Source organism: Manacus candei, unplaced genomic scaffold (assembly GCF_025592945.1).
Source record: "Manacus candei isolate 608988 ecotype Guabito, Panama unplaced genomic scaffold, ASM2559294v1 h1tg000015l, whole genome shotgun sequence".
In the NCBI taxonomy this organism is placed as follows: Eukaryota; Metazoa; Chordata; class Aves; order Passeriformes; family Pipridae; genus Manacus; species Manacus candei.
This window is the reverse complement of record NW_026138063.1, coordinates 2,932,959-2,958,210: the sequence shown is the minus strand read 5'-3', so window position 1 is coordinate 2,958,210 and position 25,252 is coordinate 2,932,959. Positions and strand designations below refer to the sequence as shown.

At 40.5% G+C, this 25,252-nt stretch overlaps 1 protein-coding gene across 1 annotated transcript in view; it reads left to right on the top strand.

Annotated features, from left to right (window-relative positions):
• Positions 1–23,302, top strand: part of SI (sucrase-isomaltase) — a 43,023-nt gene extending 19,721 nt beyond the window's left edge. The window contains exons 23-48 of the mRNA XM_051781824.1: positions 360–409; positions 1,679–1,849; positions 2,347–2,496; positions 3,333–3,539; positions 4,352–4,506; positions 5,511–5,679; positions 6,500–6,596; positions 7,005–7,117; positions 7,216–7,341; positions 8,118–8,246; positions 8,358–8,465; positions 8,562–8,624; positions 8,875–9,009; positions 9,593–9,677; positions 10,582–10,720; positions 14,060–14,193; positions 15,265–15,299; positions 15,391–15,507; positions 16,725–16,873; positions 17,394–17,478; positions 17,563–17,619; positions 18,226–18,353; positions 18,558–18,646; positions 19,979–20,028; positions 21,329–21,499; positions 22,718–23,302. Of these exons, the coding sequence (XP_051637784.1) occupies positions 360–409; positions 1,679–1,849; positions 2,347–2,496; positions 3,333–3,539; positions 4,352–4,506; positions 5,511–5,679; positions 6,500–6,596; positions 7,005–7,117; positions 7,216–7,341; positions 8,118–8,246; positions 8,358–8,465; positions 8,562–8,624; positions 8,875–9,009; positions 9,593–9,677; positions 10,582–10,720; positions 14,060–14,193; positions 15,265–15,299; positions 15,391–15,507; positions 16,725–16,873; positions 17,394–17,478; positions 17,563–17,619; positions 18,226–18,353; positions 18,558–18,646; positions 19,979–20,028; positions 21,329–21,499; positions 22,718–22,780 (2,975 nt within the window). The 3' untranslated portion in view covers positions 22,781–23,302. The remainder of the gene's footprint in view (positions 1–359; positions 410–1,678; positions 1,850–2,346; positions 2,497–3,332; positions 3,540–4,351; positions 4,507–5,510; positions 5,680–6,499; positions 6,597–7,004; positions 7,118–7,215; positions 7,342–8,117; positions 8,247–8,357; positions 8,466–8,561; positions 8,625–8,874; positions 9,010–9,592; positions 9,678–10,581; positions 10,721–14,059; positions 14,194–15,264; positions 15,300–15,390; positions 15,508–16,724; positions 16,874–17,393; positions 17,479–17,562; positions 17,620–18,225; positions 18,354–18,557; positions 18,647–19,978; positions 20,029–21,328; positions 21,500–22,717) is intronic.
• Positions 23,303–25,252: the final 1,950 nt, after the last annotated feature.

Below are 25,252 nucleotides of genomic sequence, written 5' to 3'. Positions count from 1 at the left end.
CGCTGTCATCATTGTTACAGGGTATTTTAAAGGGTTGGTTTTCACCCAAACATCTGTATTTAAGATAAGGAGGGACACCAGTGAAATAAAAATCAGTCCGTTTTTGAAAAGCTGATTTCAACGAATTTTTGAAAAATTTGGGAAAAGCGGATCTCCTGAGAAGGCTGGCCCAGGGGAAAAAACAAAAAGAGAAATTTCAGTTCCTCAAGAAACAGTAAATATTTGAGTTGCTTAGTGCAGCTTCTGAATGCAGTAATGATAATAATTAACAATTTATTGGTCTCTAGCAGTGGCACAGTCCTGGTTTTAATTCTATTCCTTTCTTCACTGCAAGTGTAATTTCTTTCTTTAACTTTTAGGTACCATTGAGAATAGAAACTACCTTTTCTATGAGTTTACATGTTCCAATGTAAGTATTTTATTTTAAATGCTCTTATTTTCAAGTTTTGATTTCTACCAAGCGTCGTCCAAGAGCATTCTCTTCTCCCTCCTTATTTTCCTCTGAGAACCAAAAGTCAAAGAGGAATCATGTTCAAAATACTGTAATTTAATGGGGATGAAATCTGTTATCTTTTTTTCTGCTAGTTTACATAAGTGGGTAAAGAACTCCTATTTCCTTTCACATAATAAACTCAGCAGTGATGTTTATTGAGAGAGAAAATTATGAAGCATCAGTGGCAGTTAAAAGAGAGTCAAAAAGGAGGTGCATGTAATGGTTTTGATTCTAAAAATTGTGGAAATTAAAAAAAAATAGATTTTTTTTTTTTGTACAGCTGAATTACTCTAAAGAGTGAGGAAAACACACATTCTCTGAACCCCTGGAAACTCCAAAATGATTAAGTTTTATTGTGTTATTTGTTTAAGCTGAAACTGCCTGGGCAGGGTTATTTTACACCAGGGTGAAGTCCTGAGAGTGTTTCTATTCAATATTGACAGGACTTATCAAATAACACGGAATTTGGATGCAACATGATAGCATATTATTTGTACAATAATAATAATAATAAATATCTGCTAAAGGAATTCATTCCTTTGCCATGATGGAATATCACGAGACAAGTGAGAGAATGTAGAGGAACACGAGTGGAAGAACATGGTTTAGTAATTTTTTTTTAATCATAAGTAATCAAAGAATCATTTGTAGATAAGAAACCTCAGTTGCTGTTGGAGTTTGAAACTCCTGTAAGCAAATCATCTCGTGACTGTAACGACATTGAATTAAAAATTAACCTCAAGTGTCACATGGAGGATGTTCTACACTGGCACGTGTGGTAGCCATGCTGCACTTTGGCCTCTTAATCTAAGAATAATTAAAGGCATTGAATAGGAAGTGGTATTTTTATATCAGGGAAAGTGAATAAGAACCTTTGCTTGTTAAAACCCAGCGAGATCACAGTTGAGCAACATTTACCTGCCCTGTCACAGACACACCCCAGCCTTTTTTGTTGCCCAAAAAAGCAAACAAGAAAGTTGAAACACAGCTATAAAGCACATTATACAGATGGGAGAAAAGCATTAGTGTGATAACAACAAGCAGAGCAAGAATTATTATGTTAGGAAAATTAGATTGGCTTACTTTATGCTATAATATGAAAATCTGATCAGAAAGAAATAGTTAAATCAAGAGGACTTCTGGCAGATTTTTTTTTTTTGTAAGAATGTGTCCACTATTTTTCAGAATACTCTGCACATCAATGTTGCATTCAACAACTACAGTGATCCAAACAACTTGAGATTTGAAGAAATCAGGATATTCGGAGTGCGCCAGGAAGTAATATCAGTCACTGTGTATGAAAACAATGTTGTGCAAGATTATCCACTTAATATCAACTATAGTTCTTTATACCAGGTAAAACAGTAACAGGAATATGGAAAGTAAACATATTTCAAATTGCATCAGTTTTGTTTTGTGTATTGCAAAGGACAGTCCTCAGTGCTAGCGCTGTTTCAGTAAAATATAATGCGAATTTTATTGCAGAATGGAAGTAAAATTGCATTCAAATTAGTGCATCTAAGTTGTGGTCTCACACCCTCAGTGCAGCAAACAGTTTATTATTATTTATTATTATTTATATTAACTCGTGTATTTATTCTGGTTTGCTTCCAAGGAAGCTGTGGGATTAACTCAATTTTTTTAGATTCCTGATTTTTCTGATTTTTGTCTTCAAGAATATCGGTTGTGTGTGTTTGTAAAAGCGAGACTGGGTCAAATATTACAGGGCAGGGGGTTTTGTGAACTGTCAAGTCACAAAGTGCACTATCCTTGAGCACCAGCAGCTCTGCTGACTGAAGGAAAGATGGATGGGATGTGACATTTAATAACTCTTTATTGTTTAATATTTATAGACTGCCACTATAACAGGACTTCAACTTGAACTGGGAAGATCTTACACAATACAATGGCAGCAAAACATAACTCTCGAGGAAAGGTTTGATTGTTATCCCAGTCCTGATCCAACACAAGAAAAATGTGAACAACTTGGCTGTACCTGGGAAGTAAGTAATTATTTTCTCTAAACTAATAAGACAGAAAGATTTCCAGAGTCAGAGCTTTTTCTTTGTGGTTGTTACCAAATAAAAAGTAGTTTGGCAGACTTGTCAGCTTTAAATAAAATGGGGTGCAGATCTCAGCTGGCCTGTACTGCTGGGTTTTGTTCTCCTCACTAGTTGGCAACTGGGTAAACTCTCTCAAAGTGCATCAGAAATTGAGGAAAAATGTGGTATTTTTTGAAAGATGGAAAGAAATAGTATTAGAGTGATGAAAAAGGATAATAACACCTGCAGCTGCCTCTTCTGCTTCACTGGCACCGTGGCCTGCAAGGCTCATCCCCTTTGTCTCACCTTCACAGGCAATGAGGGACATTTTAAATCAAATCAGTTCCTCTGGATCTCAGTTTGAGGGGAAACCCTTGAATCTCCTGGAAATTTTGATTCTGATGTGACCTTAATTGTTTATGTCCATGTCAAGGAACTCTTTCTAAATCACAATTGAAAGGGAGGAAGCTTTGGGATTGAGAGTAAGGAAGCTTTAGGAATTTCAACAGGCCAGGATTAAACCATGAGCTGAAGATCAGAGAGACAGGGAAATTAAATCCACCAAGGCTTCAGTTTCCTGACTGAACTATTTGTACAGCCTTCACTGGATTGTTTTACTCTATCTGATTTAGAGTAGAGATCAATGGATTCTGTGATATTTCTTTATTGTTGGTAGTTGCATTAAGCTTTCCCTCAAATCCTACATTTGATGGATGTCTGATAAAACTGGGATTCCTTGCTGTAAGGAATAAAAAAATCTGGCTCCTTAACCTGTAACTTCTTTCTGTTTGCATCAGGAAACACAAAATACGGACGTCCCTTCCTGCTACTTCAGCTCTGACACCCCTTACTACCTAGAGAACGTCCAATACTCCTCCACAGGGGTTGTGGCTGACCTGACTTTGAACAGTGCCAGCATCAGAGCTAATGAGTCTTTGACTACTCCCATCAGCACCCTACGTGTGGAGGTCGTATATCACCTGGACAACATGCTGCAGTTCAAGGTAATCCCAGCCCAGGACTTCCAGGAGCTGTTAAAAATAACCTTGGTTATGGAAATTATGACAGCTTTTTATAGTCAGGTTTATGTTACACAGGCAGCAGCACCTTTGTCTAAATATGTTTCTCCTTCTAAGCAATTATTTGTTGTTGCTCTTTGCTCGCATCTTTTTTTTTCGTCCTGGAATTTCGTGCTCAGTTTTACAACAAAATGAATCAAAGGTATAATGTGTAATGGCAACCAGAAACTTTGAAACTGAAAGTATTTTGTTAATATACAGGTAAATTTATCTGTAAGTGTTATCATGACTCTGCAGCTTATTTTTACATCCATCATTCTACTCCTGTTCTAAATTTTTCGATGCGCTGTTGTTTAACTGTAATTTATTGCCATGCATTTCACAATACTGAACTAAGTGTGATGCCATGAAATGATGAGACATCAAAAACTAACTTATTTCAACTTTCAGAATACAGGAATCATTAAAAAAACGAGTTGAGAAAAAGATTAATTAGAAAGATATTTACCACATACAGAAAGCACATATGAATATTTTCAATATAAGTACATACTTTAAATTCATATAGATAATTAGACAAGCCATTCCTGATCTAAAATAAATACTTAAGGGATTTTTTTTTCCCCTGAAAAAAATACTGTGAAATAATTGTGAAGAAAATGTATTGAAAGAAAATAGTCAACAAGTGTTAGAAAATCACAGCAAGCCTTTTAAAAATCATACCAAATTTCTCTCAGTATTATAGGTAAGATTTCAAACATGTTGCTTATTGGAATGAATTGATTTCTCCTTCACAGATCTATGATTATGCAAACTCACGATATGAGGTCCCAATCCCACTAAATCTCCCCAACTCCCCAACAAGCTCAAGCCAGAGCCGACTTTATGACGCATCCCTTCAGGTAAAACCCTTTGGAATCCGAATCCAGCGCAGGAGCACAGGGACATTCATGTAAGTCACTGTCACTTTATGCTATTTTATTTTATTTCACTTGTGGTTTTTTAGCTCTTTTTAAGGCAAACTGTTTTCTTGTGCTGGAGTGAGGGACACTGACAGCTCCCAGTGGGTGTTCCTTGTGTAATTCCCAGCTTTCTGGGGGTGGGGGGGGGGCCACAGTGATTTCCTACACTTCCTAAAATATTCCTTAGGTGACCACAGCACTGAACGTTAAGGATTGACCATTTGGTTCAGTTTTGGGGAATGGTCAGGAAAAAAAAAGTACATAGAAGGAAGTAACATCTCAACTAACTTATAGATGGGTTTTGGTACATGACAGGAGCTTCACTTCTTTCTTTGATTAATTCAGAGCTAGAAAACAGAAAGCAATGATGTTGGCAGCTGTGTGTTATGATTTTTATTTAAAAAATCCAGTTATTTCAATTTTTAAAGTTCTTAAGGCTTAATTGGAAGCTGGATTCCCTTTTGCCAACCAGAGTAATAATCCAACCTGCAGTTCAAGCTCCTGGAACGATGTAATTCTTTGGCAGAGCACTTGAGGTTACAGTTTGATTTCTAACTCTAAAGATGCTGATTTACAACAAATGTGACCTGTGAATGCAATTTCAGCGTAATCTGCACAAAAAGTTCAGTGAACTATAAAAAACACCTTATTTTCTCTATTCCATTTGGCACCAGTACTCAGTCTGGGAGGCAAATACTGTCCTGAAACACATTTTGTCACTAAATTGCCAAAATACAGTGTAACTTGATGACCATGATACCTGTGCATAATATATCTCTCTCTGAGAGAGACTTTGTATCTCTAAACTGTTTATCAATTCTTAGACACCCCCATTTCATGTGCTTTAAGTTTTCTTGAGAACCACAAAGGTTTTATTCCCTTTTTACTGAAAAGCAGGAATTTCAGAGGAAGAGAATAGCCTAAAAAAAGCATCTGCTGGCTCAACACAGCACTGAGGCCACACTCCACTCTTGTTTTCCTCTTCCCATTTCAGCTGGAATTCAGCCCTGCCCACCTTCACCTTCAGCGACATGTTCATCCAGATTTCCACCCGCTTGGCCTCCGAGTACATCTATGGATTAGGGGAGTCTGAAAAACCCACATTCCGAAACGACATCAACTGGCAAACCTGGGGGATGTTCACCAGGGATCAGGCTCCTACTGTAAGTACCAGAAAACACAACTTTTGGACCCATGAGTCCAATGCTCAGAGTTGTTCAGTAAGAATTTAAAGTCTGGTACTGGACACACCCATTGGCTTTGATCATATTTGTAAGGGTTTATAATTTGGACGGTCTCAATGGCAAAGGTCTTGTGTGAAACTGTTCTTCATGGTCTGCAAGACCAATGTGTGGAGCTCAGGCCTTGAGCTGGTGTTAGAAGATGACAAATGGCTTAGAAATAACAGCACGTTCCTCCTTTTTTATTATTCTGAAAGTTAGACACAAGTCAGGGCAACTCCTACTATTTTGGGATTAATTTAGTACCCACAGGGGTAATTCAGCAATCTTTTGTCTGTTGCTGTTATTTCCTACAAGATGCCACATTGGCAATTTGCTGAGAATGACCAATGGAAGTGGTGGTTAATTATAGCTCCAATTCCCAGGTCAGGTTTGAATATATTTTTGAGAAAATGAAAGATAACAGAATGTCAGCAGCTTCTCCTGAGCACGTAAACAGCTGGTCCTGTTTGAAAAGGGAAAGTTTTGTCCTGAGGAAGTACCTTCTCATTAGTGAGTTTTAAGGGCAGTAACACCTTTGCTTTCCTTCCTGCCTGGGCAGCCTGAACAAGGCTGACTGGAGTTGTGAAGCTGGAAAGTAAATATGTTTTGTAGGTGTGTAGAGTTTAGGTATATAATTTTGGAGTTTATTTGTTATATCTTTGGCAGTTGCGCCTCGTCTTTTATTAAATGTATTACTAAATGTAAATAAGCAAATGTTTGTGATGTTTCCCCGGTAAAATGTGGTTTATTTTATTTGCAGTACCAGCTGAATTCCTATGGTTATCATCCATTTTACATGGCTCTTGAAGAAGATGGCAATGCCCACGGGGTTTTCTTGCTTAACAGCAATGCAATGGGTAAGAAAACCTTCACTTTATTTCATAGAATCATGGAATGGTTTGGATTGGAAGGGACCTTAAAACTCATTTAATTCCAACCCCCATGCCATGGGCAGGGACACCTTCCACTAGCCCAGGTTGCTCCAGCTTGGACTTGGACACTTCCAGGGATGATGGGGCAGCCACAGCTTCTCTGGGCAACCTGTGCCAGCGCCTCCCCACCCTCACAGGGAAGAATTTCTTCCTAAAATCCAATCTAAAACTGCTCTCTTTCAGTTTAAGATCACTGCCCCTTGTCCCATCACTCCAGGCCCTTGTAAACAGACTCTTCCCCTCTTCTTCAATGGGTTTTATTTTTATGGTCAGTGTTTTGCAGCAGTGGCAGATCCAGGTGCCCTTTACTCATTTCCTCTCCTCCATTCCCAGATGTGACTTTCCAACCAACCCCTGCCCTGACCTACCGGACAACCGGGGGAGTTCTCGACTTCTACGTGTTTTTGGGCCCAACGCCGGAGATGGTTGTCCAGCAGTACACGGAAGTAGGATCCTTGTTCTCGTACAACCTAATGCTGGGTTTGGGTTGGTTGCTTTGTTCTCTCTTCACCTGCTCACCACAAATATTTTTCCTCCCCTCCAGCTGATTGGACGGCCGGTCATGCCAGCCTACTGGTCCTTGGGATTCCAGCTGTGCCGCTACGGATACAGGAACGACTCAGAGGTCTCCCAGGTGGTGGAGGAGATGAAGGCAGCTGACATTCCCCATGTACGCTGGGAACAATTCATAGCTGAGCTCATTCCTGCAATTTTGGCTTCATAGCATTAACTAGGACCTATTTGAAACACAAAATCACAGATCAACCAAAAAAAAAAAAACCGCCATGGTAGACTAGAGCAGATTTTATGCCACAGCTGAACATCTCTGCAGAATCTGAACCATGTTAAATGCGGGCCTTAGGCTGCTTTATTTTCTTTATCATTCCTGCCAAAGCAGCACGAAGGAGCAGAGATCAACAAGGAAAGCAAACAGGGGGGAAAAAAGGAAGCAGCTTTCCATAGTGCTCTGTGTCAAGTCCACTGTTGCTAGGAAGGTTGGAATAGCACACAAACCTAACAAAATTATATTATAAATTGAGTATGACTCCATTTTAACTGCAATTAATATCAAGGTTTCGATATAGAACAACTATTTCCACTGTTTTCTTATAGACATGGAAACACATGTGCAGTTTCTGTGTACAGACATATATATACATATCCAGGAATTTTTTTGTCTATCATGTATCAGTTTCTACCCTCAGACTGGATGCAGCAGTGAAGGGCTTATTTTGAATTGGACTTGCTGATAAATTGTGTAATATTCATTTAACAGCTTTAGTCTAAAGTTACCACTGCTTCCAATTTTACAGATCAAACGGTTAGTGTTTTACTTATTTTGGCAGATTTTCAATATTTAGCAAAAAAAGTAAAAAGAGAGAAATTAATTTAAATTAATTGGTTGTTTTTTTGTTTTTTTTGATTTTGTTTTTTTTTTAACTGCAGGATGTCCAATATGTAGATATTGACTACATGGAGAGGCAACTGGACTTCACCCTTGGCACACGCTTTGCTGGATTACCAGCTCTGATTAACAGAATCAAAGCAGATGGAATGAGATTCATCATCATCCTGGTCAGTTTGGAACGGTGTTTTTAAATTTCAGTACAGCATTGCAGAATGCAGAATATATTCAACAACTTTCTAAACTTGGGGTTTGAGTGTAAAAGTATTTTTTAATTGTAGGATCCAACCATTTCTGGAAATGAAACCAATTATCCTACATTCGATAGAGGTGTGGATAATGATGTCTTCATGAAACGGCCTAATTCCGATGAAATTATATATTCCAAGGTACTGTACAGGGAAGAACAGTTCTTTCTGTCTGTTCCTGATGCTCAGATTTCATTCAATGTGATTTGATTCTTTGAAATATTCTTTTTCCTTTAGGTCTGGCCATTCCTTCCTAATGTAGTAGTTAATGAGTCCCTGCCTGAGCAAACCCAGATAGCGGTAAGTGTTCATAAGGTTTGGTTTGGTACTCAAATTAGATGTTAATTAATAAAAATATTAGCAAACTAATTGATTAATCTCATGGAAGGAATAACAGTCAGAAACTGGTCAGCCTTCCTAATAGGCAAAAAAATTAGCAAACAAGTAATTATTTTTTGCCCTTCTTATTTTATTTTTTTATAAAATTCCAACATTTTAACAGTAGTATGCTTTTAATCTTGTATCTGTCTCATTCCTTCTATTTTTCCAGCTCTATGGAGCACATGTTGCTTTCCCAGATTTCTTCCGCCCTTCCGCAGCCGAGTGGTGGAAGAGAGAAATCCTGGAGTACTACAACAATACCAACAATCCCGAGAACAGTGTCAAGTTCGATGGCCTGTGGACTGTAAGTGTAGAAATCCATCTGATTTCTGGATTGTTTTTCTCTGCCAGACATTGGTGGAGAGGGACACAATTCCCAGCATCTCTTGCTGCAGCTCAGACGTTTCTGGTGTTAAATTCCCATGAAATAGAGTTTGGACTGGATGATCTTGGAGGCCTTTTCCATTAATGATTCTGTGATAAGTAAAATAAAAACATAGGGACACCTTCCACTAGCCCAGGTTGCTCCAAGCTCCGTCCAACCTGGCCTTGGACACTTCCAGGGATGGGGCAGTCACAGCTTCTCTGGGCAACCTGTGCCAGGGCCTCACCGCCCTCACAGGGAAGGATTCCTTCCCAATATCCCATCTATCCCTGCCCTCCTTCAGATCAAGGCCATTCCCCTTGTCCTGTCACTCCATGCCGCTGTGAAAAGTCCCTCTCCAGCCTCCCTGTAATCCCCCTTCACGGAACATGAAAAATCAGACTAAACCTGCAGCTGCAGGGTCTCCTGAGGAATTCTACAACGCTCTTCTTTGTAATTCAGGGTGAAATGGGTTCTGCAGGCTTTAAACCAATACAATGGGGTTTTGCTTTTTGGTTTTTAGGACATGAATGAACCAGCAACTTTTTATAATGGTGCCCTTGATGGCTGCAGAGACGATCTCCTAAACAACCCACCCTACATGCCCCGTAAGTCTGATCTCTCCTTAAATCAGTTTTAGGCTGTTCTGTTACCACATAATTTCATACCTCTTACATGGGGTGCAAAAGCCTAAATAAAGATGGGAATATAAACCACAGCCCCTCACTGAAGGTGGCCCTTTATTTCTGAGATTCTGGGCAGCTGTTTCAGCGGGAGCAGCAACCGTGTGGCACTTCTTAAAAATAAAGTTATTTTCAGCTCCTCGCCTGAATATGGATTTTGATACCTGTTTAATATCTAAGTGCTTTGCTTGAGGCACGGCACAGAATGTAGCTCTGTGTTTTGCAGTTTTCTCAGATGAATAATGCAATTAATTAAAAATTTAGAAAATAGCCGTGTGTCTCCTCTAATTACCATTTATCTGTGCAGTCAAATGCTTGAAATGCTTTGCTTTCTTAGCTTGGTTTCACTGAAGAACTGGTATAAAGTAGTACTAATTAGGAATTATTTATCAATGGTTTATTAGCATACTCTTGTTGCTTACTGTTGTATTCCATTTTTATTAATAGTTTCTCAGGAATTTTCAGGAAATTAATAGTCAGACACAAACCACACCCCCACCAAACCCATTTTTCTGTTTGTATGGGTTTTATGACAATGTTTACAAAGATTTGGAGTATTTTCTGATATATTTTGTTTACTCTTTGAGCTTCCTCAGTAAGAACATCTGTAACTGCACTATTAAAACATTTACAGACCCAGATGCCTACATAGGAATATTGGAAATATTCCATTTTGGAAATGCTATTTTTATAATTACAAATGAATAAATAACTAAATACCTGATAGAGATTGAAAACCTAATAGATTATGAAAATTAAGAATAAAACCCAACATTATTGCATACTTATTATTAACAAACAATAAATCTTTTTCTTCCTTTTCCACAAGATTTGGGATTCAGGTCAGAGGGATTAATTGTCAAAACTCCATGCATGGAAGGTGTACAGTATCTCCCAGATGGGACTGCAGTCAGACACTTCGATGTCCACAGCCTTTACGGGTGGTCACAGGCAAGACCTACCTTAGAGTAAGTGGACCTTGCACATTTCCTGCTGTCCCCAAAATATGTTACAAATGAATATTCTGTGCCAACATTCTTATGGCCAAAACTTTTATCAGTTTTATTTAAGATGCCAGAGAAAGGTTTGTGTAATAATACCTTTGATTTTCTGGTCAGAAGTTGGTTTTATTCCAGTCACCTCACAGGAAGGGTGGGGGAAGCCTGAGCTGCAGCAGAAGGGGAGGTGGGTCTGGGCAGGTCTGACCTGCAGCTTTGCTTCCATGATTTCACTGCAATAAATCCCTTCTGCACTTAGAGCCAGGGAGAAGGGAAAAAACCTACCCCTAGCTCGCAGAGCTGCCACTGCATCCCTGGCTGTCTCAGGACAAGCAGGCAGAGACTTTATTTTGAGTTTAGCAGCTTTAAAATCGCTGACCCTGAGCAAGCATGATTTACAAGGTACATTATAGAGACAGTTCACCCAAGTCTGGTACTAAAGAAACTTATTTTTCACCTGGCTGGGGAGGAATTCTTGGTATATCCTTTCTGAGGGCTTCATCCATATCAATGTTCTGCTGGGCAAGCTGCACTGCTGACCTGCATTATGAAGTAAGGTGGCCACAGTGCTATTGCTCAGATACTTTAATTTGGATGGAATTACTCTCCATCAAGTGTTTCCTTGCCCCAACACATGTGGAGACACCAAGAGGTGTCTGTTCTGAGGGCTCTGAGGGTGATGCTCTGCATTGCAAGTGAGAGTAGGAGACCCAGAAACTCTGGTGTTCATTCCCAGGGCAGAGCACAGAACAGGGTTTGGATCAGCTGTGGGGAACAGTAATTGCTCAATGATAGACTCACATAATTACTGTAATTAAAATAGAACATACTTATTGTCTCTAGGTTTTGCTGTGATTCCCTGGTTTATTCCTAGGGCTGATGCTGATTTTCCCTTACACTTTAAATCCAGTGAGGAAAAATGAAGACAGTTTTTCAGTCCTGTTAATTTAAGAAGGGCTCACTTATGTTCTCTAAAACAAATCAAGAATGAGTGAAAAGGTGGAACAGTGACTTTTAAAATGCAAAGTGTGTGCATAAAGCTTTACTTTCAAGCATTTATTTTCCCAGTTCTAAGGCAATATCTGTTCCTCTGAACAGTCCCCCAGCCTGCTTTAGATAAGGTCTGATCTAATGATAATGTCTCTGTGCTCTTTCATTTACAATTCCAGGAGTAAGCAAGGAACAGTGTTTCTCTATAAGTCTAAACGACCTTAAAGCCCTTGGTAACTTTGATATTACCATAAAGAAAGAAAATATCAAGGCTACTGGAATTTGTGACTGAGTGGATGTTCTATTTGGCAGCAGACCAGGGCTGAGCTGCCAGTCAAGGCAGGAGTGAAACTGCTGACAGGACAGGAAGGAATGTCTGATCCCTCTGCTGTCAGCCCAGTCCCATGGGATTTGGGCATTGCAAGGATGTGGAGGGTTGAGCCCTGGCTGGGTTCCAGGTGCCCACCAAAGCTGTTCATCACTGCTCTCCTCAACTAGACAGAGGAGGGAAAGTACAAGGAAGGGCTTGTGCATTGTGATAAGGACAGGAGAGATCACTCACAGTTACTGCCATGGGCAAAGCAACTGGTTGTGGAAGTTAGTTTACTTTACAACCAATGCAATCAGAGAGTGTTTATTTAAAACCAATTCTTCATTCCCCCCGTCCTCACTTCTTCCCAGGCACAATTCATTCCCTGTTTTCTCTACCTCCTCACCACAAGGAGTGGAGGAGGACAAGGAACAGGGGGTTGCAGTCAGTTCATCACACGTTGTCTCTGCTGCTCTTTCCCCCTCAGTAGAAGGTCTCTTCCCTCTCTTCCCCTGCTCCAGCGTGTGTTCCTCTCTCCATGGGTCCACAGGTTCCTGCAGGACCCTGCTCCAGTGCAGGCATCCCATGGGATCACAACCTCCTTTGGGCATCCTCCTGCTCTGGCATGGGGTCCTCCCTGGGCTGAGGATGGATCTCTGTTCCCCCATGGACCTCCCTGGGCTGAGGGTGGATCTCTGTTCCCCCATGGACCTCCCTGGGCTGAGGGTGGATCTCTGCTCCCCCATGGACCTCCCTGGGCTGAGGGTGGATCTCTGTTCCCCCATGGACCTCCCTGGGCTGAGGGGGGATCTCTGCTCCCCCGTGGACCTCCCTGGGCTGCAGGGGCACAGCTGCCTCACCGTGGGCTTCCCCACAGAATCTCAGGGGAAGCTCAGCTCCAGCACCACCTTCTCCTCTGACCTTGGGGTCTGAAGGGCTGTTGATTCCACATATTCTCCTCTCTCTGGCTCCAGTTGCTGTTGGGAGCAATGTTTTCCCCTTCTTATACCTGTTATCTCAGCTCTATCCACCATTGCTGGTGGGCTTGGCCAGTGGCAGATCCCTCTTGGATCCACTTGGCATTGGCTCCATCAGACAGACACAGGGAAACTTTGGGAAGTTTCTCACTGAAGTCACCCCACAGCCCCCAAAACCTTGTTGTGCCACCCCAAAGGGTAGACAACAGTTTGACAGTAAGAGGAATATTGCCATCATTTCTGTGTTTTAAGTATGGATGGAAATGTAGTGAAATATTTCCTTCTCTTTTGAGAAGCACCTTAAGAGAAATCACTGCAATAAATTACACAGCTCATGCAGATATTCTTACACTGGAAATTTATTGAAAATGTTATCTGCAAAATATATACTTTGATACATACATATATATATATATTTCAGTCCCCATTTTATTCTGTGGCAGTAACTGAAGTGAGTACTTTGGAAACTGAAGAAATATTGCAATAATAATTTATTTTAATGCTAAAGTATCCAAACAGAAAGATTTCTTTTTTCACACAAAACTCATAAAACACTGTAACTTAAAAGTGAGCGTTTTTTTTATGCACCCAGGTGTCATTTTGGTTCTCTATCCATTAGACACAGAAACTTCGGGATGTTGCCCTGATGCTGTTCTTTTGTAATGAGGTTTTTGCAGAGCCAGAGCCCTCATTAGTGAATACAGGAACTGTTTGGGGGTAAATTCAGGCTTTCTGACATGAATAATTACTTTTCATGGATAGAGCTTTGGCTGAGTCCTGGAGCAGAGATCTCCAGGAGCTCCAGGACTGAGTCAGCAGAACACTCAGGTCGTGCCCATCCTCGAGCAGTTCTACATGTGACGTAAACTGAGTTTACTTTGGAACTTTTAGCTGCCATTTCCAAAGCATTGTTGACACAGCCCCTCACTATGACTGTATAACCCCAGATATTTCATTTCAGGGGCCTTCAGGTAACAAAGCCCATGGAATATTTCTCATGTAACTCGTTTCTCTGTCTCTTTTCAACGGCAGGGCTTTGCATGAGGCCACCCAGGAGCGCGGGATCGTGATCACCCGTTCCACCTACCCCAGCAGCGGGAGGTGGGCTGGGCACTGGCTGGGGGACAACACGGCAGCCTGGGACCAGCTCGGCACATCCATTGTTGGTACGTGCCAGGGGAAACATCTGTGCTCGTGGAATCACTCAGTCACAAGGGTTTGGGTTGGAAGGGACCTCAGTCATCTCATTCCGTGGGCAGAGACACCTTCCACTAGACCAGGCTGCTCCAAGCCCCGGCCAGCCCGGCCTTGCTTCTCCTTCACCTGCTTGCTTTTAGTATTCATGGGATTTTGGCTGAAAAAGCACTTTAGTTCAGGTATCAGAATCTGTGTTCTCTTCTTTCTTCTTCCTTTTTTTTCTTCTTCCTTTTTTTTCTTCTTCCTTTTTTTTCTTCTTCCTTTTTTTTCTTCTTCCTTTTTTTTCTTCTTCCTTTTTTTTCTTCTTCCTTTTTTTTCTTCTTCCTTTTTTTTCTTCTTCCTTTTTTTTTCTTCTTCCTTTTTTTTTTTTCCTTTTTTTCTTTTTCCTTTTTTTCTTTTTCCTTTTTTTTCTTTTTCCTTTTTTCTTTTTCCTTTTCTTTTTCCTTTTTTTCTTTTTCCTTTTTTTCTTTTTCCTTTTTTTTCTTTTTCCTTTCTTTTCCTCTTCCTTTCTTTTCCTCTTCCTTTCTTTTCCTCTTCCTTTCTTTTCCTCTTCCTTTCTTTTCCTCTTCCTTTCTTTTCCTCTTCCTTTCTTTTCCTCTTCCTTTCTTTTCCTCTTCCTTTCTTTTCCTCTTCCTTTCTTTTCCTCTTCCTTTCTTTTCCTCTTCCTTTCTTTTCCTCTTCCTTTCTTTTCCTCTTCCTTTCTTTTCCTCTTCCTTTCTTTTCCTCTTCCTTTCTTTTCCTCTTCCTTTCTTTTCCTCTTCCTCCTTTTTTTCCTTCTTCCTTCCTTCCTTCCTTCTACCACAGGAGGTCTTTTATACCCACCACTTTCATGTCCTGTGTCCTGCCCCTCATTATTTTGTTTCCTCCTGACCAATAACGTCCCATCTCTTTCTGTAGCAGAAAAACCTGACATGTTAGAGGAATCACAGGGCCTGTATTTGTTTTTATTCTCTGCTCATTCAGCATTGCAATATGTATTATCTATGCAACCACTGGAAAAAAAAACCCAACCAGTAATGTCATTTTATTTTTCTTTTCAGGGATGATGGACTTCAGTCTCTTTGGAATATCTTATGTAAGCTAACAAGTTATTAACTTATATTCAATTACCCTGATGCTGTACATGATATTATAGTATTCCAATCGGATCATTCTAAATATTTCAGACAGGAGCTGATATCTGTGGCTTCTTCAGAGACTCAGAGTATGAGCTGTGTCTTCGCTGGACGCAACTGGGTGCATTTTATCCATATTCCAGGAATCACAACGAGAAAGGAACAAGGGTGAGATGCAACTTTTTAATGGTTGTTAACAGCACCACACATGCAAAGAGCTGCCAAACAATGCAAAAGGTAGCCTGGCTCAAAAAAAAAACGAAAAAAAAAGTACATTCCAATGAAATGGACAAGAAAAGAACATATTTGGCTTTTTATAAAATAAAAATTGTCATTATTTATATACTTGCTTTCCTGTAAACCTTCCCCTTACCTGGGAGGTTTGATGCCCACAGAGGGGCTGCTCTGGGACTGGGATCACTGGAAAGAAGCCCATTCTAATTTTGCTTGGACTAAACCAAACTCCTGCATATTTTCCCCTCTGTGCCATTTGGATTTGAATGTGCTACACCAAGACTAAAATAGAGCTTTGATGGCAAACACACTTCGAGGAGCAAAACTGACCCTGGTGCTCTCAGCCCTAATTGCCCATAATTACCCAACAAATGAGAAAATGGAGCAGTGTAATAAGATGCTGGAGTAAGACTCGGAAATGTCTGTGCTTTGCACATTTGCCACCATCAGATATCGTATTTCTGCTCAAAAGAAAGGGAAATAATTGCCTAAATGTAGATCTGTACTGGCTAAGGACTAGGGTGGAGAAAGCTGTAAAACAAGATAACTGGGAAAAGAAAAAGAAGTGGAAACAGCACTTCTATTCCAGTTAAAGCTTGAGGTCTAGGAGAGCAGAGCTATTTATATGGAATGTATCTAATGGATTAAAGTCTCCTTTTCAAACCCCCTGGGCTTTATCTCGCAGTGACACACCTTTGGATAGGCCTGTTAAAGCTTTAAAAATGCAGCTTCAGGGTTATCATGCTACTCCCAGTCTTCCCCAATCTGCCAAGGTATTGTTCCCTACATTTAATAAAGACTGGAAGTGCTCCCTGCCATCAGTGCTTTGTGCTTGGTGTCCCCTTGCAAGTCCAGAGAGCTGCCCTGTGGAAAAGAGAGATGATAAATTCTGTGCACTGGGATGTGTCCCACCCTGGGGACACTTTGCATTAAACATTCTTTATAGAATTTCCCCCAGCTTCCCTCTTAGGGCTGACAGTGATTCCTACAGTTTTTAGCATCACTTACTCCATATTTAAGAAAAAATAAACGAAAGTGCTTGCGTTTGTTGGAGAAATATCCTTGGATTTATCTTGCTCCGTTGATACTTTTTTTTCAGCTGTTCCCAACAGAAAATCCAGCTTCACTAACAATGGTCTCCTCTCTTCCAGAGGCAAGATCCTGCTGCCTGGAATGCAACATTTGCAGAGGCTGCCAAGAAGGTGCTGAATGTCAGATACACCCTGTTACCTTATCTCTACACACTAATGCATGATGCCCATGCCAGTGGCAGCACTGTGGTCCGTCCTGTATTGCACGAGTAAGTGCAACTCCTCTGCTCTCCTTATCAGGAATTCCCATTAAAACTTCCTCAGTGGAGACCCCTCTAAGTTTTCTCTTCATTGCAGCATTTTCCCCTTCATTAAAAAAACAAGTCTTGGCTGAGGAACACTGAGTTTTTTGCATGTCATGACCTGATTTTTTCAAAGCAACTGTTTAAGAAAATAGTGGCACAAATTAGAAAGTGGTTCCCATGATTATTATTGCACATGCCAGGCAGGCACAACAGACCTTCAGAGTTTTATTGTCTAAATCCACTGAAAAGCAAAAGCAAAGAAATAGAAAAAAAAGTAAAGCTAAGTACTAGCATTTCAATATTGAGTCTCACATTAGGATCTTTATGCATTCCTGGCAACCATTAATTAATCTGTGCATTATTAATGCTAAAATAAAGATGAGGAAACGGTAGATAGTAGGAAGAGTAGGTTCAATGGCTGACAAAAATGTCTTAAAGAAGGAAACCTTGGAAAAATTCACCTCTCAATGTCTAATTCTGACAGGTTTGTGAACGACAGAACAACCTGGGACATACATGAGCAGTTCCTCTGGGGGCCTGCCCTGCTCATCACCCCTGTGTTGCAACAGGTAGGTTAATTTTAAGCACTTATGAAAATATTAAAGCTTCACTTTTTGATTTAAGGTGCCTAAAACTCGTGTGTTTAATTCCAGAGTGCTTCAACAGTGACGGGTTACTTGCCCCGTGCCCGCTGGTATGATTACTACACTGTAAGTCACTTAAAAACTATATTTTATGTCTTCTTCCCAGTGCTGAGGGTGGTGGGGAGGTGGGAACACTCTTCTGCTTAATTTGCATTTAACATAAGTTCCTAGAAATATAAAATCTACTTAGCTGATTAAAAATAAATCCTTGATTCCTGTATAATAACTTGCCCAGGGTTAGGGTAAGTTAAAAAGTGAAATAATACCTTTAATTTAGATCCCAGTTGACTTTTTTAACCTTCAAATTATACACAGAATGTCTTTGTAATGGAATCCTGGAATATAGAAAGACAAAGCAGGTTTAGCTGCATCATCTTTCCTGGAAAATAATAAAAGATTTGGTCATAGGAAGAGCAGGGATCAAACTTCATTAATCACAGGTTTGGATTTCACCTGACTGGCCCCTTTGGTTCAGCTGCTGCACCTCCAGTCAAGTCTTTCATAGAGCCAAAATTTCAGAGTTCCTTTTAAAAGCATTAGTAGTTACTCCTGCAGTAACAACTACTAATTAATCTGTCTAGAAAAACATTATCATTTCATTCTAAAAAAAAAAAAAACAAACAAACAAAAAACTCAACCACCTGTAAAACTTTTTAACTTTTTTGTACATAGGATGAGTATGTTGGCTTTGGGGGAGGACAATACCAAGTTTTCTCAGCTCCTTTGGATCATATCAACCTGCATATCCGAGGTGGACACATCCTTCCCTGGCAAAATCCTGCCAGGACAACTTTTTACAGGTAAGATCAACCCAAAATTTTTAAATTTGTTTTTTTTTTTCTCTTGGCTTTTCTCCTTGAAATTTGATAACATGGGGCTTGGGAAGATGGTTACGGGAGGTGAATTGGGTGATGTACAGTATCCCTTTACAAACTCTAACATCAGAGAAATATGAAATGTGATCTGCTGAGGAAATGGAGGGGAAATTGTTGTGTTTTCCACAGCCGGCAAAACGCGATGGGACTCACGGTGGCATTGGATGACAGTCTGTTTGCAGAAGGACACCTTTACTGGGATGATGGGGTTACAATTGGTAGGTCTGGTGCTTCTTGCCTTCATAAAACCCTTTTTATTTTTTATTTTTTTTTTTTTTTTTTTTTTGCTGTGAGAATGGTCAAATACTGCAACGGGTTGCCCAGAGAGGCTGTGGAGCCTCCACTCTTGGAGATGTTCAAAACCCAAAGTAAAACAGACAGAACAAAACCCGAGGATGAGAAGTGAGGAGACATGAAACAAACTCTGCAGTGGTGTGGGGTGTTTGAGGAGAAGCTTTAGGAGCAGGGGGAAATGATGGACTCTGGACAAAGCCATCACATTTCTGGAGGACATACCTGAACCTGCCTTCAGAGGCAAAACTGAAATTAAACCATTATAGAAACGTGATTTTTCCTGATGTATTCCACATAATGCTACGATTTACAGAATTAATATGTTGTATAAATGAAATTGTGCCCTGGGCCTAAGGCAGCACAGGTAACAAAGATTCATCCTCAAACCTATGGGAGCCATAACCAGAGATTATGTGGGAGCTTTAACTAATTTCCTCGACACCACTAAATTTCGGACAAGAGATATTTAAATATCATTTGTCCTTTCCATCCAGAGAGCATTACCCCTCTAATAACAATAAGCTGTCACCCAAAATTAATGTAAGGAATGCAGAAAATGGAGCTGTTTTGCATGATGATGTGGAGGGAAGTTTGCAGGATGCTGTTGGTGCATCCTGAGGGGCTTCACAACACCCAACATTCCTGTCAGCACTGGAATTCAGAAATGATGGCCACGCTTATGGAAGTCTGATGACAAAATGAATTCACTCAGGTTACAAAGGTGCATCTCAGCAGGTGCCTGTGATCTGTTTTCAGTAGTCAGGAGAGGCAGGAACCTCATTCCAGTGATTCTCAGCACTACTCCGAGTGCCTTTAAGGCTGAATAACAGGAGTGGTAAAATATACAACAACAATTTCAAAGATGTATCAGCCTTTATCCTGGTTGTGTGTCACATGGAATTGGACAGGGAATAGAGGTGGGTGTGGGAAATGAATCTTCAGTGAGAAAGAAATGTCTTTCTCCTTCTAGTCTAAACACCCCTGATCTTACTAATGCTCTTTCATTGCTTTTTTTAATATATATCTTACCTCTAAAATGTTCTTTTGGCCTCATTTAAACAGCACACATTAAATCCTGAAAGTATTTGCTATCTAATATATCTTCTGGAAATGCACAACTTCTCTTTATTTGCATATAGATAAATACCATATAGTTGTGTGTAATATATGGACACAATTCTTGAACTGAAATTTTGATAATGTGTTCAATAAGGAGGATAGAAAATACATTTTATTTTATTGTTTCTTTCTAACAGATGCATATGAAAATGGTCAATATCTGCTGACATCATTCACAGCTAATCAGGTAAGTCACATCAGCTCACATTTTTTGAATAATCACTTCAGGTGATTATTATTGTATTTTAACTATGGGTATTTTAATTTGGATCTCTATAGTGTCTATATATCCCCCCCAACATTAAATTGTGCTCATAATTGAATAAATTACAAGTGATATGATTAAACTGTGCTGAGAATGAATTTAGGAATGATTCTGAAGTTATAAATTATAGTGTTTTGTTAAGTAGGCTGTACATTTATGGCATTGTCAGATTTCAATTTTTATCATGTGATTAACTGAAATAAAATTAGACTCTAATTATATGGACTTTTGGTTTTAAAGAAATGCTCTTTCTATTGTAGTAGAAAACACACTTTCTTATTTCATTAGTGTTCCAGGGTGTCAGAATGTCTTCTAATTTTATCCACACAGTTCTCCCTTCTCATTTAATTCTATCTTTGTCAAATAAAAGGGTGTTAATCGCTTAGGAAGAGAAGTTTGTTTTGCTAATACTCAGTATTTGCAGCTGTAAGGAGATTAGAAAGTAAATGCACCTTTCCCTTTTTTTTACAAAAACTTGGTAAGGAAAAGCTTAATTAAAAAGGTCTTGAATCAACCAACAATGAAAAACACTCACAGGAAAAGTAATTCTAAGCACTAAATATGCAGAATTGTGTCACAGCACATTTGTATGGGATCTGGGCACATCCTAAAGGAATTGTGTGCCCGGAGTGTACTTAAAATGACAGTGACTGGGAATGAGAGGGGACCTGGGAGTGCTGAGGGGCTGATGGGAGTGCAGGAGCTGTTCTGGGAGGGCACAAAGCAGGGAGAGCAGAGCCTGGAGCAGCTCTCTCAGAAGCTGGAAGTGCAGGAGGGGTTTGTCCTGCAGCACTTGCTGCCCAGGGCAGGGGTTAAAAGTTTCGTGTTGCTTCACATCATTCAGCTGAGTGGCAATTAAAGGCACAGCAGAGCCCAGGATTTGGCCAGGTTTATCAATGTGAAGAAAACTGAAGGGTTCAGCATTTGAAAAATAAATAATACTACACAGGTATTAGAAAAACAAAGTTTAAAAAGTTGGCAGTGAGAACAGCAAATGAAAAGCTCAAGTGGACTGCATAAAATCATAAATTGGTTTGGGTTGCAAGGGAGCTTAAAGCTCATCCAGTCCCACCCCCTGCCATGGGTAGGGACACCTTCCACTAGCCCAGGTTGCTCCAACCTGGCCTGGGACACTTCCAGGGATGGGGCAGCCACAGCTTCTCTAGACTTGTACCAGTCTAATCACAGTCTCTGATATTTGTTTTTTTCCTTTTCTTTTCAGAATGTTTTAGATATCAGGGTTTTGCACGGTGGCTACACTGACCCAAATAACTTAAATTTTACTGACATTAAAGTCCTGGGGGTGCCCAGCAGTGTCACTCAGGTGACTGTGTTGCAGAACAGTGGGACAATCCAATCACCTCATGCCTCGAATTACAACAGCACCAAGCAGGTGAGATGATGTTTGCAGGGTGATGCCACCTTCACACCTGCATTTGTGCTCCTAAACCTTTGGAGATTCAGCTGGAATACCAGATTTGAAATACATTTCAGCAAGATACATAATCTACCATCAGATAATGGATATAGGAAATACTGGGTGTGGTAGAGCCCTTAAGCACAGAAATTCCTGTTGAGGAACCCAAATCACTTCCAGAGGTGGAAAAGTGGTGGATTTTGGTCTATGCTTGGTTTCCACTCCTCACAATACCTTTACTTGCAACCTGTGAGATTTGAGTGAAGGAAAAGCATCTCCAGGTATTTTCAGAGTCTCTACACGACCCTGTTATTGTCAGTCTTGTCTGACAACAGTTCCATTTCCCAGCCCTGTTTGCCTCCCACTAGTTCTTGTTCTGTCAGGTCCCATTTCAGCTGTAGACATTCCTACACATAGATGGCAAATCCCACTTCTTCTAAAGTTACTGACAAACCTTCCACCAGCTTCAGAGTGCTGGGGCTTCCATCTCCATGGGTTGTGCCTGTCCAGGGCATCATCTTCTCTTGCCTTCCCAGACAATAAAATCCAACACTTCTGAAGGCAGCTGAAAGCAATCTGTTTAACTGTTGTTGTTTGAGATGCCACTTCTATGGAGCATCTTCCAAATACGAACAGAACTGCTGAGATGTTCAGTCTTTCTGGTTTTCTGACAGAGGGAGAGTTACTGGGATTTTTCTCCCCTTCCTTTAAAATTCAGCATTCTGTTAAGACTTAGTTCTTCCTCTCTTTCAGTGGAAAGCCAGAGCTATAGAAGTGTTGTACAGAACCAACCCAAAACAAAACAACAAAAAAAAAGAGAGCTAAAAATGCTAAAGAGAATGGAAGTGTTTTGTTCTGCCGTTGACTTTTGGATGGAAAAAAATTCCACATGCACGGTTGAATTACAGCACGTTCCAAGTTTTGCTGCCTTTCAAAAATTCCTTTATTTTAAAAATAAAAGGAACCTCAGTTCTAAAAGAGCCTCTGAATGAAGGAAGGGATCAGAGCACCACGGTCAGACTCCTAATTCTGTGCTGCTTAAAGTCTGTTTATAGTGATACAAACACAAAAGCAAAGGAAGAGGAATAAATCATAGTTTAAAACGAGAAGCCAGCATCTCTGTGGAACACAGAAAACGTTGTGGATGTTCAGGGCAAAGTTACTAATTGTCCATTTTGTCTGTTTTATTCCCAGCTCCTGACAATCACTGGGCTTGAGCTGAAATTAGGCCAGAACTACACCCTGCAATGGAACTGAAATGCCTGTAAAACAACATTGACCACAACACTGAATCTTCTCATGTTTTGAAACTCTCTTTCAATTTTTCAATTTCCAAAGCAGCTTTTTTTTTTCATCTTAGAATACTTTTTTACTATAAAAACACACCAGTACAGTCAGTTCATATTCAGGTATTCTGTGTGTTGAAGGCTGAGCTCAGTGTCTCCCTAGGAAGCAAAATCTGTATTTTAAACACTGTGGCTCTTCAGACTAACTTAATCTTTCAAAACTGAGAACTGAAGGTAAAACTCTGTGTTTTCTCACGGAGTAGAATTGTGGGCAATTTCCTGAATCCCAGATTTTGTAAAAAACACACAGTTGATGTTACCTCTGCGTGGATTTGGGGCCATAACTATATTTAACTTTAATTGTAATTATACCTATGCAAGCCACTGCTATGGAGAAGTATTTAAGACCAGATAAAGCAATCAGACGACTGATTTAGCACAAAGCAATGTTTCAAGTTGTTGATCTATAAAATACGAAGATATTTGCAAAAGACATTTGAAGTTGGCATTTTTTGTATGCTTTTTTTTTAGCCAGATATTTTGGTTTCTTGGTGTTTTGACCTGAAGCTGTAAAATTAAACCTGAAGTTTCAAGGTTAACTCATGAATGTTTATCTCTGAGTGTTTATCTCACTGAAGGGAACATTGTTGTGTGTTTACTATAACAGCAATTCATGTTAAAGACTCTTTGTATCCCAAGAGTGCAGATGATCTAAAGAGACTGGTAAAGCACGTTTACAATTAAATCAGATGGGAACAAACTGCTGTCAGAGGTCACAGTAAGTTGTAATGACTGTGACATTCATTTAAATGATTATTTTTTGCCTCAAAATTTTGTGGTAAAACAGCTCAGTAGCCAAGATCTCACAGGTGGATCCCTAAAACTTTGGCTTTCCAGTTGCTCCAGCTTCGACATGGAAAGGATTTGGGTGACTTGGCCGTGTAGAGCAACTGCACTTAAAAGCTTATTGTGGTTATGCAGATCCCTCCAAGGCCAGGGTGAATTTTTGGATGACTTCCCACCCAATATCTTCGTCCTCTGTTAGGAAAGCTCTGCTTTTGGTAGGAAAGAGAGGAAAAAAAACAGAAAAAAAATGCAAAACTGGGATTTCATTTCACTTGTTTTCCTTCTTTAATATCAAGACTATTGAACCTCTCTGCAGCCTCCTGCTCATTCAGTAGTTTCTCTTTGTATTTTATCTGATTCTGTAGTTTGGACTCGAAGATCTTGGAGGCCTTTTGCAACCCAAATGGTTCTGTGATTTATGTGGCTGTAGCAACGTGTGGTATTCCAGCCTAATTACCTTTCCCATGCTTGGAAAGCGGAAGATCCAAGAATCCTTCAACGGATTGAAAAGGAGGAAAAGCTTGGAAAGAGTTGGGAGTTTTCTTTCTAACAGCCACCCCAGGATGAGCACTATGGAGGTGGCAGCTCTAAATCACACCCTTGCCAGGTGAGGAGCTGGAGGATGTTCCAGAGGAATGTCCTGTAATAACCAGAGGGTGACTCACCTTGAACACATTCTGACTCCAACCCTACAGAAAAAAATAATAAAACTCCAGCATCTCCAGGATGTTTTTGTGTCAGGATGCAGGTCTCTAGCTGCAGGGTTAATTCCTGATATCACTCCTATATGAGAAGGAGACAGAAAACTGCAGCTTTCCGCAAGAAATTTTTATAGCTACAAAAATAGACGATTTTATAAATATCTCTGGGGTTTGTGGACTAAATGCTCCCATTTTTTTTGCCTTTTGGAAGATGGTGTTCTGTGACTGCCCTTCCTCCTGTCTCAAGTTGTGGCTGAAGGATATCAGCAGCAAGCTGTTCACTCCCAGATCTCCTCCCTTGCCTTAGATCTTCCTCCATGGAACTATTGCAATTTGACAGCAGCTCCTTCCCTGCCCAAGGGAAGTGCCCACTTGTGCCAGCTGAGAGGAAAACCACCACTAATTGGTGTGGGGAGGAGACAGGGAAGAACCAGCGCACATGTGCCTTCAGTGTCACTCCAAAGCGTTCCCAAATTATGCATTTACTCTGAAGGCCTCATCTTGGGCACAGTTGTAGGAGTGAGTGGATGGGGTGGAGCAGATATTGTTGTGTTGAAGAGACACTGACGGCCCCGAAACTACAGTTCCACTGATGTAAAAGATAAAACCACGTCACACTTGGCTGTGCCTGTTTTAATGAAGCTGCCACACTTGTGCAGTTAATTGAGTTTTTTCCTTGGAGCCTGGAAGTAGCAGCTGGATGGAAACATCTGGCAACACGGCGGGAGCACGGGCTGGGCTGTGACAGGAGAGTGGTGGTGTCACCTCAGGGGATGGCACAGAGAGGGGGGAAGGCTTCAAATGTCCTCACTGATCCAGCACGAGGAGCTCACCTCCACCTCCCCAGGTGGAGGAGCCTCTCCCTTTCCCCTTTTCCCCCTTATTTTCCCCTTCCC